Raw genomic sequence first — 17,182 nt, 5'->3', positions numbered from 1 at the left:
CCCCCAAAAGCTGTATCTGCTTGCAGAATTGACTCAAGGGATAAAACTCTCAATATTTCCTACTCTTGTGATACTTGTATAAAAGTAAACCCCCAACAAACAAAATCTCTCTAACCGTCAGTTCATATTTTTCCTGGTGAATTTTCCTCAAATTCAAAAATTTATTGAAGGGGTGGGCAGGATAGGGAGGAGGGTATCTATGGGGAGAAAGGAGAAACACCTGCAACAAAAATTAATAAATAAAATAAGAATTGTTAAAAAGAGAGAGACACTTTGATTGGTTGCCTCCCAGAGGCACAACCCTGACCACGGCCAAAAAAGAAAAAAAAAATTACATATGCATGTGTGTTTATTTATAATACCACCACATAGCCACTGGTATAGCTAAAATTAGAAAGAAAAAAAAATACCAAATGTCGGGAAGGATGTGGAGCAAATGGAATGCTCATACTCTGCTAGTGGTAATACAACTGGTCCAGCCTCTTTAGAAAACTGTTTAGCAGTATCTGCTGAACATAAATGTATTTATAACCTATCAACCAACAATCATACTCCTTGGTAAATATCTACAGAAATGCATACAGGTTCACTAAAAAATCTGTACAAGGATATTCATGACAGCACTATTTATAATAGCCAATGAATGGAAATAAATAAAATATTCATCAACAGAATGAATAAAAAATTTTTTGTTATATTCTTATGAATACTATACTGCAAAAACATATGTAAATCTCATAAACATATTGAGCAAAAGAAACTAGACAAAACAGGCAAAATTAACCCATGCACTTAAAAGTAGGGATAGTAATTAACCTGGAGGATGGGAAGGTAGGCAGGATAATGAGAAGAGGGTATGTATATTTTATGTAGATTATATTTCAATATGTTAAACAACAAACAAACATATTATTCCAGTACATGAACTCCCTGGGTTCCCTGGTTTCAGAAGCTATTTATAGAAACATCTATGTGAAAATCTGTTTGTTCCTTCACACAATCTGCACTGAAGTGGGAAAGGTAATTCTGAAGCATAAGCACCAGTGATTTTATATAACATCTCTCAACCAATTCTTTGATAAAATTTTAAACTATAGCCCTGGCTGGTATGGCTCCATGGTTAGAGCATCAGCCTGTGCACCAAAGGTCAAGGGCATGTACCTTGGGTTGCAGGTTCAATCCCCAGCCCTGACATCAGGGCTCCTTTGGAAGGCAATCAACTGATGTGTCTCACACACACCAATGTCTCTCTCTCTCTCTCTCTCTCTCCTCCTCCTCCCCCTCCTCCTCCTCCTCCTCTTCCCTCTCTCCCTTCCACTCTCTCTATAAATCAATGGAAAAAATATCCTCGGGTGAGGATTAACAAAAATAAATTTTTTTAACTATAGATATATAAGGGCTCTCACTACTAAGAAATAAACTTCAACACTGTCATATTTGTTTCATCTTTTTATAAAGGAAATAGAACTCTGCAGTTGAAGTGAAATCCTCTGGCACTTCCATTCTTACCCTTTTTTTCTATTAATATAGCTATAGGCAAATATAATTATTTGGCATGTAATTTAATTTTTTTAAAAAACACTGTGCACACAAAATAAATCATGTCTCTGGGCCTGTTTATTTTATCTCATTTAGAACACAAAATTCTTAATTAAGAGGCTATGTGAAAGTCTATGCTAAATGTGAAAAAGACAAAGAAACAATAATCCTGCCCTGGCCGGTTTGGCTCAGCGGTTAGAGCGTTGGCCTGCGGTCCGGAGAAACCCGGGTTCGGTTCCCGCTAAGGGCATGTACCTCGGTTGCAGTTTGTCCCCGGCCCTGGATGGGTTGTTTGTGTGGGTGGCAGCCACTCGATGTGTCCCTTTCACATCGATGTTCCTCTCTCTCTCTCCCTCCCTCTCTCCCCCTCCCACTCTATCTGAACAAAAAATGGAAAAATGTCCTCGGGTGAGGATAAAAAAAGAAACAATAATCCTGCATATAATCACCTTGATAAGAAGAAAGCTATTTCAAAAAGTGTGAACTTTCTAATAACATACCTAAAATGCTAAATTTTCATCTGATATGTGCCACTTCTTATTCCCCAGTTCAAATCCTTCTTTACCATAATGGCATATCATTTTCTCAAAATAAAAATCATTTTCAGCTATATGTCCATCCTTTGATAATGGCATAGAATCCCATGCCTTGTCTTTCAGAAACTACCATAGACATCAAATTAGTATGGAAAAATGGAGGGGGAAAAGATTAATCAGGTACTTATTTCATTCAAGTTATTATTCTGATTTTTAAAATAAAAATTTTTTTTCCTTATACTTGGCAGAATGGGCATAGGGAGAGATAAGTGAAATGTCTTAACATTTTTAGTAATAAGCTACCCAATTCTACCTCCAAAAGTTCTAACAACTCTTTATATGATTAAATTATAAATTGAAAGATTAGATTATAAAATGAACGACTCAATAAACACTTCTACTTTTAATCTTACCTAAGCAGTAATTCTCTGAGTTTCACAAAAAGCTCTTTACCCCGGAAATGTAGAAAAATCAATGCTTGCGTTATCTTCAATAACTCTATCGATTTATAGTTATCCAAATTCCTATGCAGAATTGAAGCAATCCTAAAAAGAATGATAAAACACATATTACAACCAGTCCATTCATTTATTTATTTAACTTTTACTGAGGAGCTCCTTCATACCAGACATGCTCTGTGCTGGACAAACATCAATGAATGAGACAAGGTTTTCTGTTCTTGAAGAACTGTCTCCAGATGCTGATAGAAATGATGCCAGGTGGGTACTAGACTTATAGGGAGGAGGGATCACTTTGTAAATTACATAAGTGTCTAACTACTATGCTGTACACCTGAAACTAATATAATATTGAATATCAAATGTAACTGAAAAATAAAAATAAATTAATTTTTTAAAAGATGGTGATACAAATTTAACAAATAGAATGAGGTAAGAGCTATCAATGAAGTGTGAATGAAATATCTAATTATCAATAGTAAAAAGAGAGAAAAGCATACATTTTTACCTCCTAAATAAAAAAATTTAAAAAGTCTCACAGAACAATCATCAAATTCTACATCCTCCCTGCCAAAAAATCTTTACCAAGAGTTACTTAACAATCGGCAAAACTGATTTAATTTTCTTCCTTAAATCCACTGGCCCTCTAATGGAGATGCTTAAAAGCAATGGGAAATACTAAGAGACAGTAAGTTGGAGGAATAGGGCAGAAGGACTATTTTTTAAAAAGAATATATAATACATAATAAAAAAATTTTAATATATATAAACTTTTATATATAAAAAATAATATATACATAAACTGAACTATGAATTTTTTTTCCTTCTTAAATCTCAAGTTAACAAAAAAGTCAATATATGGTAGTATGATTTCAAGGTAATAAATGTGGTGTGAAACAATTCAAGCTCACAAAGATGTTAACTGTTTTGCTGAAACTGTCCTTTTGAAAAGTAGCATCCTGCCCTGTCTGGTCTGGCTCAGTGGTAAGAGTGTCAGCCCTTGAACCAAAGTGTCTCGGGTTTTATTCCAGGTCAATGGCATGTACCTGGGATGCAGGTTTGATCCCCGACCCAGTCAAGGCCATGCAGGAGGCAACCAATCAATGTGTCTCTCACATCAATGTTTCTCTCTCTCTTCCTCCCCCTCCCTCCCTCCCTGCCTTTCACTCTATCTAAAATTCAATGGAAAATATTCTTAGGTAACGTTTTTTAAAAAAGAAGAAGAAAAGTAGGGTCCTGCTCTATGCTCTCCCCTTGTCTAGATTATGATACTCTGCTTGAGAATAACAACAGTAGCAATGAAATGAAAGGTGCTATAAACAATTTTAGAATCTCTATTTTGAAAAACTAGGAAATAAACAGTACCTTAAGTTTTAATTCCTTATTTCTTCAAAACCAACATCTATATTATAGAAAAAAATGTATTTTTTCCTCAAAAACATAGTTACTTATGAATGACAACAAAACTTAACACCATGAATTTTAGGAAGCACTACTTTTTAATCAGACGTGAATTTCTGCTTTCCATCTCTTCCATTGCTACTATCACTGCCAGGGCTTGCTGGCTGGTCAGTTCCTCTGACATCAATAATACAGTTGATTCAAGTCTAGAAGCAAAGAAAAATATTTTTTGTTGAAAAACTGATTAGTTTATTTAAAATTTTTAAATAACAGTTCTTAAGTAATAGAAAAGAAATAATATGAAGAAAAACTGAATTCAAATATGTATATAATTTTAATTTTATGCTCTACATAGAGATAATACATTATCACCTAAAATTTTTTTCTCGAAGCAACTAATGCTTCAGTATAATCTAATCTTAAACTGTCTTTAAAAATAGACACAAGTTTTTTGTTTTTTTTTTAATTGATTTTCAAATAAGATAAGGTTATAATGGTTATCAAATACATTATTTCAGTAAAATTATTCAGTACTAGGGAGCTAAAGAATTAACAACTTCCATTCTAACAACATCCTAATTTTTCTTAATTGAGTAAGATTTAATCAGGAGATGAATATATCTACACATTAACAGAAATCTTATATACTGAGTATTTGCTGTACCCCTATAAACTGAAAATTTATAAAGATGGTCCATTTTGAAACTATCCAAAGTAGTATAGTAATAAAAGTACTTTAAAATATGTCTTTTAGACAAGCCCACATCATGAAATCTGAGGATAGCAGGATAAACTAATTTCCTATTCACACTACTCCACATCATCCTTTTCATCAACCTTATCAAATATTTCAACCTCAGCTTTTCCTAGCTTTTCCCAGCCACATTAGTCCACATTCTTCTCTCACTTTTCTGTCTGCCCACAGCACTTACTAACTGTATCACTAATTTTTATACTTATTCATATACTATATTTCAATGTCATGGTATTTACATATTTCAATTAAATATTTCTATCCTCTCAATTGGAATATAAAAATCCTTGAAGGCAGGGACCCCGTTAAATTCAACTTTTGTACTGCTTTAGCATATAAGATTTTAATAATACTTAGTGAACAAAAAAAATATTCTAATAAAAGTTTTTTAATCATCTTGTTCTCATCTTGATAGCCTCTTAAAATATATCCTTAAATTTCTTCATATATAATTCAAAGGATTCTTAAAAATAAAACTCTCCATTAAGTTTTAGCTAACAAAGTAATGGTGTAGATACCTCTATTAAGAAACTCTCTGAGCCCTGGCCGGTTTGGCTCAGCGGTTGGAGCGTTGGCCTGTGGTCCGGAGAGACCCGGGTTCGGTTCCCGCTAGGGGCACGTACCTTGGTTGCAGTTTGTCCCCGGCCCTGGTTGGGTCGTGTGGGTGGCAACCACTCAATGTGTCGCTCTCACGTTGATGTTTCTCTCTCTCTCTCTCCCTCTCACTCTATCTGAACAAAATACCGAAGAGTGTCCTCGGGTGAGGATAAAAAATAAAAAAAAAAAAGAAACTCTCTGAAACCTCGCTTAACTAACCCACTAATAGTATTTATTAGTTTGCTCCTATCAGTAATCATGTATATAGTATTTGCTCATTTTTATATCCCTAAAATTTCTATCTACATTAAAATCTGGCAATACTGGAAATTCTTCAAAGATGGTAGATAGATCAAATTCACTCAAACCTGACAGGGGAACATATGCAATGTGCATAATGAATGCTTTTGATGACAAATGTGAAGACAAAGCAAAATGGTCTTGTTAACAACTACTACAGTTCTGACTGAACAGTCCACAGCCTACACTGGGTGGGAGAGTATTATACCTGTTTTAAAGCCATTCACATGCCTAGGAAGAAAGAATAAAGACACTTAAGTAGTGTTCTCCCTTATCCATTGCTGTGTTGACTACCACCAAGGGGGTTACTGGCATCCTTTCAAAACATAATGGCGTAATAAGAGTTTAAGATGTAAACTGAATAAACATAAAAAAAATCAAGGAGCAGAGCATAGCAGATTATTTTCCATTCCACAGTTGAATGGGTTGATTTTTGTGCTTCCAGAACTGCAAGAAGATCTAAAGCTTGAAGGCTCCATATATTCTCTACAGAAAAGTAAAGCATTTTTAGCTGAACTTACTGTTTCTTTTCTTCAGGTCCTGCCATGGGTCCCAATGCTGCAAACAATTTTACAAAGCTAGCTGGCTGATCAAACAGAGGAACCATTTTAGTTAGCCTCCTCTTGGCCATTAAAATAAAGTCAAAACTATGAAACTGTAGAGAGTTGTATAGACTAAGTATTTTACTGATGGACTCCAAATCAAGATTGGCCACATCACTTAAAAACACTTTATTACATCTTTCTAATAGTGGGTAATAACTATATTTAATATTTCGAAGAAATTGTACTATTCTTCTTGCAATGTTGACATGGGAAGGATCTATGGTGTCAAAAAGAAGTTCAGCTTTGTTCACTAATTGTTCTTGAAAACGTTGTGATATTAAAGAAGATATGCTGACCATCAAAACAGACAAGGACCTAAAAAAGAAAAAAGATGCCAAGATTTTTTACATTATTTAAGAATAATAAACAATTCTAAGACTAAAAGAATATATATTGAAAGGAACTGATAAAAATATTATGTGTTTTATACCACAAAATTTTTCTTTTAAATACTAGTAGGACTTGACTCAGATCTCCCAATAACTGAACCCCTTTGGACAAAAAAGCAATACAATAACATTTTTTATTGAGATGTATAATATCTTGTTCTACAGCTATCTTCTTTGAAGAAAAAAAAATATTTAAATTCTTTACTGATTTTTTTTTTAAGAAAGACCTATTTTTGCATTCATTAGTTGCTTCTTCTGTGTGCCCTTACTGGGGATCAAAACCCCAACCTTAGTATATGGGCACAATGCTCTAACCAACTGAGTTACCCAGTCAGGCTAAAGGAAAACATTTTAGTGAAATTTACTCAGAAATCACTGGACCAACAACCCATGAGTACAACATTAAAAGTCTCATTCTGGGACTTCCTGTCAAGATGGCAGCATAGGTAAACACAATACTCACCTCCTCCCACAATCACATCAAAATTACAACTAAACTACAGAACAACCATCACTCAAAACTGCCTGAAATCAAGCCGAGTGGAAGTCCAACAACTACGAAATTAAAGAAGCCGCATCGTGACTGGTAGGAGAGGGGTAGAGGTGCTGATGGGATGGTCCCACACCCACGTGTGGCAGATAAAAATCAGGAGGACACCTCAGCTGCAAAGGTCCTCCCTAAGGCGTGAAGGGTCCCTGTCCCACACCAAGTTCCCAGCTCAGGGTTCCAGTGCCAGGAAGAGAAGTCCCTATAACGTCTGGCTATAAAACCAGTGGGAATTGAGGCTGAGGGAGGCTGAGGCTGAAGGAGCCCCAGGCAGCTCCTCTTAAAGGGCCTGAGCATGGACTTACTCAGACTCAAACCCTCCAGGCTCCAGCATAGGGGAGGCAGGCTGAAAGGCACCACAGATATACAGGAAAGAACTGAGTTGTTTGGCACTAGGACAAAAGCTGGAAAGGCATCTTTCTTCCGGACAGATGTGCTGGCAGAGGACATTGTTCCTTTGGTGAGTCCTTCCCTGGGGTGGCAGACAGCCGCCATATCTGGGACTCCAGCAACCTGGCTCATACTGTTTGCTCCATCTGGTGATTCCCCGAGGCCCTGCCCCACCAAACTTTCAGGCCCACCCAAGCTGTTTCCAGTGGCTTTACCATAGGAATGGCCTGTCTTGGTTCTTGCTTCAGATTTTCCTAAATTCTCTCAAACAGGCAGCATCTGGCCTCAGGGAGCCCCATACCTCTTTCTAAGTGGCCCCAGGCCCGGCCCTAGGAGCAGCCAGCCTTGGTTCACAATTTGCCTTTGCCTGGGCACCTCCAAGCCCAGCACAATAAACAGCCATCAGCAGATCACTTTGTAGCTTATGCCTACTGGCCCCATGTACAATAAAGGCAGTAGCTGACCTTGCCCCAGAGTCAGCACACCCAGTGGACAGCGAGCTACAGACCACAATGAAGCACTGCCACCCAACCACCTCCACAAGTGACACACTTAAGGAGTGAACTCAGCAGGTACTAGAGCCATGCTGAAGTAAGTCTTGCTCTGTGTGGTGAGTGCCTGCACAGCTGGTCCTCCAAGGTACTCAGAGGTCAGGGGTCAGTAGGCATAGCCAGTCCTTGCAGCTAATCAGCTTAAGTAAATCTCTCCCATTGATGTGCCAATAGCAATCAAGACTCAGTTACAACAGAAGGGTGTACAGTCCACATGAGGGGTGCACCTCAAGGGCCCAGCTGGGATGATCAGGGAGGCTGTGCCATTGAACCCTGCAGGACATCTACAAAAATAGGCTACCTTAGGAAGCCGAGGAGACATAGCAACTCTACCTAATACACAGAAACAAATACAGGGAGGCAGCCAAAATGAGGAGACAAAGAAACATATCCCAAATGAAAGAACAGAACAAAACTCCAGGAAAAGAACTAAAGAAAATGGAGATAAGCAATCTAATAAATGCAGAGTTCAAAATACTGGTTATAAGGATGTTCAATGAACTTAGTGAGGGCCTCAAGAGCATAAAAAAGGACCAGTCAGAAATGAAGGAGGCACTAACTGAAATAAAGAATAATTATAGGGAATCAATAGTAGAATAGGTAAAGCCAAGAAGCAAACCACTGATTTGGAATATAAGGAAGCAAATAACACCCAGAACAGCAAAAAGAAAAAAGAATCCAAAAAAATGAGGCCAGTGTAAGGAGCCTCTGGGACAATTTCCAGTGCACCAACATTCACATCATGTGGGTGCCAGAAGGAGAAGAAAGAAAAAAAATTAAAAACCTATTTGAAAAAATAATGACAGAAAACTTCCCTAACTTGGTGAAGGAAACAGACATAATAGGTCTAGGAAGCACAGAAAGTCCCAAACAAGATGAACCCAACGAGGTCCACACCAAGACACATCAAAATCAAAATGCAAAAAGTTAAAGACAAAGAGAGAATCTTAAAAGTAGCAAGAGAAAGGCAGTTAGTTACCTACAAGGGAGCTCCCATAAGACTACTAGCTGATTTCTCAAAAGAAATTTTGCAGGTCAGAGGGAGTGGTAAGAAATATTCAGTGATGAAAAGTAAGAGCCTACAACCAAGATTACTCTTTCCTACAAAGCTATCATTTGGAATTGATGGACATATAGAGTTTCCCAGACAAGAAAAAGCTAAAGGAGTTCATTGCCACCAAATCAGTATTATATGAAATGTTGAAGGGTCTTCTTGAAGAAAAAGATAAAAAATATGAACAATAAAATGGCAATAAATACATATCTTTCGACAATTTAATCTATAAACAAAATGAACACACAAAACAGAAACAGACTCATAGATACAGATAATTTTTTGTAGGTTGCCAGATGGAAGGGTGACTAGGGAAATGGGTGAAAAAGGTGAAGGGTTTAAGAAGTAAAAATTGGGCGCTGGCCGGTTTGGCTCAGCAGTTAGAGCATCGGCCCACAGAACATAGAGTCCCGGGCTCAATTCCCACTAAGGGCATGTACCTCGGTTGCAGTTTGTCCCCAGCCCCGGTTGGAGTCATGTGGATGGCAACCACTCCATGTATCTCTCTCACATTGATGTTTCTCTCTCTCTCTTCCCCCCTTCTCCCTCCTGCTCTATTTGACGATACATGCAAAAATGTTCTCAGGTGAGGATAAAAAAAAAAGTACAAATTGGTTGTTAGACTGACAAACCTCAAAGGGAAGGGGGGGTGAGAAGAGAGAAACCAATGAACCTATATGCATATATACATAACCAGTGGACACAGACAATAGTGTGGAGAAGGCAGGAGGGGTGGTGCAGGAGGGGGGAAGAGGGAGTTAATAAGGGAGAAAGGAGGAACATCTATAATATATTCAACAATAAAGATAAGTTTTAATTAATTAATTAATTTTAGCCCTGGCCAGTTTGGCTCAGCGGTTAGAGCATCGGCCTGCAGTCGAGAGAGACCCATGTTCGGTTCCCACTAAGGGCATGTACCTTGGTTGCAGTTTGTCCCCAGCCCCGGTTCGGTTGTGCAGGTGGCAACCATTTGAAGTGTGTCCCTTTCATGTCGATGTTTCTCTCTCTCTCTCTCTTCCTCCCACTCTATCTGAACAAAAAATGAAAAAAATGTCCTCGGGTGAGGATTAAAAAAAACAACTAATTTTAAAAAACACAACCTCTGTACTTTTTGCAACTAAAGAAATAAAATAAAATAAAATAAAATAAAACTACAAAAAAATAAAATAAAATAAAAGTCTCATTTTGTATTTTTGGCAGTAAACTTCACTTTATTACTCTTTTCTCTGTATATCTATAATTTACAAATAAAAATCTTGGCAAAATATTTCTCACTAATATATTTTAATGTTTCCTGCTAGACTGATATTAATATATGACAGACAATACTGAACATGAAGTAGTATTTAATATTTCTTCACTCAATAAACAATTTTAAGGAACATAAACCACTCTTCTGGGCACTGCTTTCAAATGACAGTTCTAATATAACACAAAAATCAGAAAACCACAACTACAAGAATGCATCCATAATGAATAAAGAATGCAAAATGGAAAAGAAATCTAAGAAGGGCCCTGGTCGGGTAGCTCAGTTGGAGTGTCATCCCAATGCTCCAAGGTTGTAGGCTCAATCTTGGATAGGGGCATATACAAGAATCAACCAATGAATGCATAAATAAGTGGAACAACAAATCGATCTCTCTCTCTCCCCCACCACCTTCCTCGCTCTCTAAAAATCAATAAATAACATTTAAGAAAAAAACATATAGCCCTGGCTGGTATGGCTCAGTGGTAAGAGCATCACCCATGGACCAAAGAGTCCTGGGTTCAATTCCAGCCAAGGGCACGTACCTTGGTTGCGGCTTGTCCCAGCCCAGTTAGGGTTGTGCAGGTGGCAACCAATCGATGTGTCTCTCTCACATTGATGTTTCTCTCTTTGTCTCTCTTCCTCCCTTTCTCCCTCCAGCTCTATCTGAGATTAATGTAAACAATATCCTTGGGTGAGGACATGTAACAAATACTTGGGGATGATAACAGAAAACAATCTACAAAAAGACAAAAATAGAAATCTGAAACTACCTCAACCATTAGGATAGTGGAACTATTTACATATTTGTTTCCAAATTTCTTTTAATCTTTTTAATAAAATAAATCTATTTTTAAAGACCCAGTGGTACAATACTTTGGCTTCTCTAGTCAAATGTTTAATGTTAATATTAATATTAATTAGTAACCTAACACTGCTGTTTAGTTTAATCCTAACGACCTCTGAAATAATTTTTAAAAATTGTATATATATATTTGTAACTGTAGTTTGGAGTGAAGATATGTCCAGAGATTTTCATTAGATTCTAAAAAGGGGTCTATAATAATTAAAAGTTAAAAAATTTAATTTACAATGATTTTTATTGTCTGCTTTTTTTTTAATCCTCACCCGAGGATATTTTTTCCATTTTTTTGTACAGATAGAGTGGGAGGGAGAGAGAGGAAGGGAGAGAGAGAGAGAAACATCGACATGAAGGGACACATCGAGTGGCTGCCACCCGCACGACCAACCAAGGCCGGGGACAAACTGCAACCAAAGTACATGCCCTTAGCGGGAACCGAACCCGGGTCTCTCCGGACCGCAGGCCGACGCTCTAACCGCTGAGCCAAACTGGCCAGGGCTATTGTCTGCTTTTATAAGTACCTTTCATGTGTGCAGAAAAATACCTATAATGTAAAATTTACCATTTTAAACATTTTTTAAGTGTACAGTTTAAGTGGTATTAAGTACATTCACATTGTTGTGCAACTATCTCCACCATCCACCTGGAGAACATTTTCATCTTCTCAAAGTAAAACTCCTTACTCATTAAATAGTAACTCCCCGTTTTCTCCTCCTCCCAACCCCTAGCAACAGACATTCTACCTTCTGTTTCAATGACTGTGACTAATCTAGGTAACTCATATTAAATGGAATCATGCAGAATTTGTCCTTTTGTGTATGGCTTATTTCTCTCAGCACAATGTTTTCAAGGTTCACCTATGTTGTAGCATGTGTCAGAATTTCCTTCCTTTTTAAGGCTGAATAATATTCCATCGTAGGTATATATCACATTTTTATGGTCCATTCTGTTAATAGACATTTGGGTTGTCTCCAAATCTTTTGGCAATTTTGACTAATACTGCTATGAACATTGGTATATGCTATGGACTGAACTATGTCCACTCAAAATTCATATGTTAAAGCCCCATCCACACTGTGACTATATTCGGAGATAGAGCCTTTAGGGAAGTAATTAAGGTTAGATGAGGTCATAAGGGAGACCTTATGATTTCCTTATGCAAACTTGTTAGCTTGCAAGTAAGGTAAAATCTCAAACCTGTCACGAATATCAACAATACTGTGTTATACTTTAAATTCTTTATCTCCAATTTCCACAGCAACATTGCCAAGTAGATATACTACTATCCTTATTTTATAAATGAGAATCATTAACTTCCCAAGGTTAAAGTCACATAGCTAGGAAATGGTCAATCTAAATGCGTGCGCATACAAAGCCCAGAACCTTTCCACTATAACACAAAGCCTCTAAATAAATTTACCTTAAGTCCTGTATGGTTTCCAAGTTCCTGTTTACAATATCAGCTATTTTCCCCATTAATGGACTAAAATATAAGTGTTGATCTGCTAGGCAAGAGGAAAATTTTGATAGGACATTAATATCAAACCTATGGAAGAAATATACAAAGGAGATCATTATCATTAGTATTTACTTTTACTTAAAAGACATTAAAAAAAGGTTGTAAAATAAAAAGTAATCAGAAATACTATTATATTACTAATACATTACTACTCTACAATGACTTTTTCTAAAATGTTGATTATTGCCCGGCTGGTGTGGCTCAGTGGATTGAACATCGTCCTTTGGACTGAGAGGTCCCGGTTCAATCTGATGTCAGGGCACATGCCCGGATTGCAGGCTCCATCTCCAGTAGGGGGCATGCAGGAGGCCGCCCAGCAAATTGATGTTTCTCTCTCACATCAATGTTTTTATCTCTCCCTTCCTCTCTAAGAAAATAAATAAATAAAACATAATTTTTTAAATGTTGATTATTTGTTATTATAAAGGTATAACCCATGCTAACAGTTTTAATTTTTTTTTGTTTTTGGGGGGGTTTTTTTGTTTTGTTTTTGGGTTTGTTTTTTGGTTTTTTTTGTTAATCCTCACCCAAGGATATTTTTCCATTGATGTCTAAACAGAATGGAAGGGAGATAGGGAGGGAAAGAGAAAGTGACATTGATGTGAAAGAGACACATTAATTGGTTGCCTCCCACACAACCCCAAACTGGGGCCAGAGACTGAAACTGCAACCCAGGTATGTGACCTTGAGTGAGAATCAAATCTGCGACCCTTCGGTCAGCTGGCCAACACTCTAACAGCTGAGCTAAACTGCCCAAGGCCATGCTAACAGTTTTAAAACTCAGATACTATTAGAAGATTTTAAAAAGAAAAAAATTACTAAAAACAATTTGAATCATTTATTTTTTGAGGTGACAGGCCAATTTTAATTCAAGATTATATATTAACAAACAAAGCAACTACTACTACAACCATGCTATGAAAAACTTCAGAATTTTTCTATAGGACAAATGGCCTGATTTCTTCAAATAAATGACAAGATGAAAGGAACAGAAGGAGAATTGTTATAGATTTTTAAAGACTCTGAATTCACTAAAAGATAAGCATAAGGAAGTTCATAGCAGCACAATATGTAATAGCAAAAAACTGCAAATAAATTAAATGTCCATCAGGAGCAAAAACTACTGAATCACACATCATAGATGAATCTTTAAAACATACTGAGTGGCCCTGGCCGATGTGGTTCAGTTAGTTGAGCTTTGTGCTATGCACCAAAAGGTTGCCAGTTCGATTCCCAGTCAGGGTACATGTCCAGGTTGTGGGCCCAATCCCCAGTGCAGGGCATGCAGGAGGCGGCCAATCAATGTTCTCTCTCATCGATGTTCTCTCTCATCGATGTTTCTATCTCTCTCTCCCTCTCCCTTCCTCTCTCTCTTAAAATTAAGAAAAAAAATTTTTTTAAGAAAAAATAAATAACTCACACTGAGTGAGCTAAACTAGATATGAGTACATACTATAGGATTCCATTTCTATAAAAGCAAAACTAATATATGAGAAGTCAAGATAGTGGTCACTCTTGGGGTGAGACGATGTGACTGGAAGAGCACATAAAAGGAACTGCCAGTTTGGCTCAGCAGTTAGAGCGTTGGCTGGTGGACCAATGAGTCGAGGGTTCAATTCCGATCAAGGGCACGTACCTCAGTTGAAGTTTGTCCCCCGCCCTGTGCCCCGGTCAGGCAACCAGTCCATGTCTCCCTCTTGAGTTGATGTTTCTCTCTCTCTCTCTCCCCCCCTCTCACTCTATCTGAAGATACATAGAAAAATATCCTCAGGTGAGGATTTTTAAAAAAGAAACTTTGGGAATGAATGTTCTGTTTCCTGATCTCGGTGCTATTCCACAGAAGTGATCAGTATGTGAAAATACATCAAGCTGTACATTTATGATTGATGTAACTTTATATGATATTCTTCAATCAAATATTTACTTACAAAAAGAGAGGGAGAAACTTGAGACAAAGCATCCAAATATAATGTGTGAACCTTTAAAAAGATCTTTAAAGAGCAATGAAAGAAATTTGAACATAAACCATGTATTAGGTGATATTGAGAAATTATTATTCATTTCAGAGGTATTATAGTGATATGTGATCATATATTTTTAATAATTTATTTATTTATTTTTAATCATTTTTATTGATTTTTAGAGAGAGAGGAAGGGGGAGGGGAGAGAGAAAGAGAGAAACACCGATGTGTGAGTGAAACGTCGATTGGTTGCCTCCTGCATGTGCCCCAACCTGAAACCTGAGCATGTGCCTCGACTGGGAATTGAACCCACAACCTTTAGAGGATGGGAAAATATTCTAACCACTGAGCAACACTGGCCAGGGCAACAATTTAAAATATACTAAAGGGTAGGGAGGGAATAGAGGTGATTTAGATAAAACAAGACTGCTATACGATGGTAATTCTTGAAGCTGGATGATGAGTACATGGGTATTCACTAAACTAATTTCTCTACTTTATAAATGTTTAAAATCTTCCATTTGAATTTCAAATATGTGCTAGTATCCTTGTTATGACCCATCACATAGTATTAATCATAATAATCTATCCTATTTGAATCATAACAAATATTTATGTAACATAAATTCATAAATAATTTAACAAAATCATTGATTATAGCTACATCATATGGCACAGACTATAAAAAATGATAAATTAATGCTAATTCTATGATTCTTAGAAATTCTATATATGGAATACAAGTTGCGTTTTAAAAATTTGCATAACTTCCTGAAACACCAATCAGAAAGAATATATGTACCCCCATGTTTGTAGCAGCACTATTTACAATAGCTAAGATCTGGAAACAGCCCAAGTGTCCATCAGTAGACAAATGGATAAAAAAGCTGTGGTACATATACACAATGGAGTACTACGCAGCTGTAAGAAAGAAAGACCTCTTATCCTTTGAGACTACATGGAGGGACCTGGAAAGTATCATCCTAAGTGAAACAAACCAAACAGAGAAAGACAAGTTTCATATGATCTCACTTATTTGTGGAATATAATAAACATAACAATCTGAGGAAGGGGGTAGTCCCAGAGACGCGGAAATGGGATACAGACTGACAATCCCCTAAATAGGGGGGTGGTGGGGAAGAGATAAACCACAGAACTTATATGCATGTATGCATGAACAGTGGACATGGACAACAAACTGGGGAAAGGGCAGGGAGGGAGGGGGAGGGGGGAATCAGTGGGGAGGGGGAGGAGAAACATCTGTAACAAAAATTAATTAATAAAAAAAAATTTGCATAACTTTGTATTACAAAAAATAAAAGTACTGCTACAAATAAAAACCATATAGAACAAAGTCATTATCTTCTGAGCTATTCTGAAATGAAGAAAATTTTTTTAAAAATGTCTCATTCACTGGGAAGTATAACTGTATATTTATAATTAAGTTAATTAGTATAAGGTAAAACAAAAAATGTTTTTAAAACATGTTTTTTACAACAGATTTGTTCAAGCTGTACAATAAACATAACATCTAATGCTGCTTTGAAGAAAAATAAAATGTTTTGAGCTATCATCAACAATGACCAAATTTAACCCCAAAGATCCAACAGTTTGAATTGCTCACAAAAGGATGAAGATTATTGTGCTTATTCTCAATAAAGAACAGTTACAGGTAGAAGGAATACAAAAATAAAGAGGATGAGCTCTGACTGGTATGGCTCAGCAGTAAGCGTGTCATCCGCAGACCAAGGAGTCCCAGGTTCGATTCCAGCCAAGGGCACGTACCTTGGTTGCAGTTTGCCCCGGCCCCGGTTGGAGTTGTGTGGGTGGCAACCAGTCAATGCGTCTCTCTCGTATCGATGTTTATCTCTCTTTCTTCCTCCCTTTCTCCTTCCATCTCTATCTGAAGATTAATGTAAAAATATTCTCGGGTGAGGATCAAAAAATAAATAAAAATAAAATAAATAACGAGGATGAAAAAGACAGATGGGTTTGGATAATGAGATTAACTAAAATCACAATTTAGTGAATGAAAGTAGAATTTCTAACCCCAGAGAACTGTATGGTTCCCCGTTTAATGTAATCCAGCCCACATAACAAAGGCCTACAAAGACTATCTATATGTAACCACAACTGTTAAGAATTGATGCTGGGCCCAGCCAGTGTGGCTCAGTGGATAGAGCGACATCCCATGCACCAAAAGGTCACCCGTTCCATTCTCAATCAGGGCACATGCCTGGGATGGCGGGCTCGATCCCCAGTAGGAGGCATGCAGGAGGCAGCCGATATACATTTCTATCTCCCTTTTCCTCTTTGTGTTCTCGCTAAAATCAATTAAAAAAAATTTTTTTTTAATAATTTATCATACCCGGCCAGTGTGGCTCAGTGGTTGAGCATCATCCCATGCACCAAGAGGTCACTGGTTCAATTCCTTCCTGGTCAGGACATATGGCCAGGTTGTGGGCCCAATCCC

The 17,182-nt window shown here is 37.2% G+C and overlaps 1 protein-coding gene across 4 annotated transcripts in view; it reads right to left on the bottom strand.

The window, feature by feature from the left end:
• The window catches only part of FASTKD1 (FAST kinase domains 1), a 55,692-nt gene that overhangs the window by 21,016 nt on the left and 17,494 nt on the right, over window positions 1-17,182 (bottom strand). For 3 of the 4 annotated variants that reach the window (XM_036254013.1, XM_036254012.1, XM_036254014.1), the window contains 4 exons: window positions 12,650-12,775; window positions 6,107-6,505; window positions 4,030-4,140; window positions 2,489-2,620 (listed from right to left, as the gene is read on the bottom strand). In XM_036254013.1, the coding sequence (XP_036109906.1) occupies window positions 2,489-2,620; window positions 4,030-4,140; window positions 6,107-6,505; window positions 12,650-12,775 (768 nt within the window). The remainder of the gene's footprint in view (window positions 1-2,488; window positions 2,621-4,029; window positions 4,141-6,106; window positions 6,506-12,649; window positions 12,776-17,182) is intronic. The other variant, XM_036254015.1, reaches the window with a different exon arrangement.

The sequence above is a fragment of the Molossus molossus genome, unplaced genomic scaffold, assembly GCF_014108415.1.
Source record: "Molossus molossus isolate mMolMol1 unplaced genomic scaffold, mMolMol1.p scaffold_m16_p_11, whole genome shotgun sequence".
Classification (NCBI taxonomy): Eukaryota; Metazoa; Chordata; class Mammalia; order Chiroptera; family Molossidae; genus Molossus; species Molossus molossus.
Note: the sequence above shows the minus strand (reverse complement) of the source record. Positions and strands in the feature narration are given on the sequence as shown.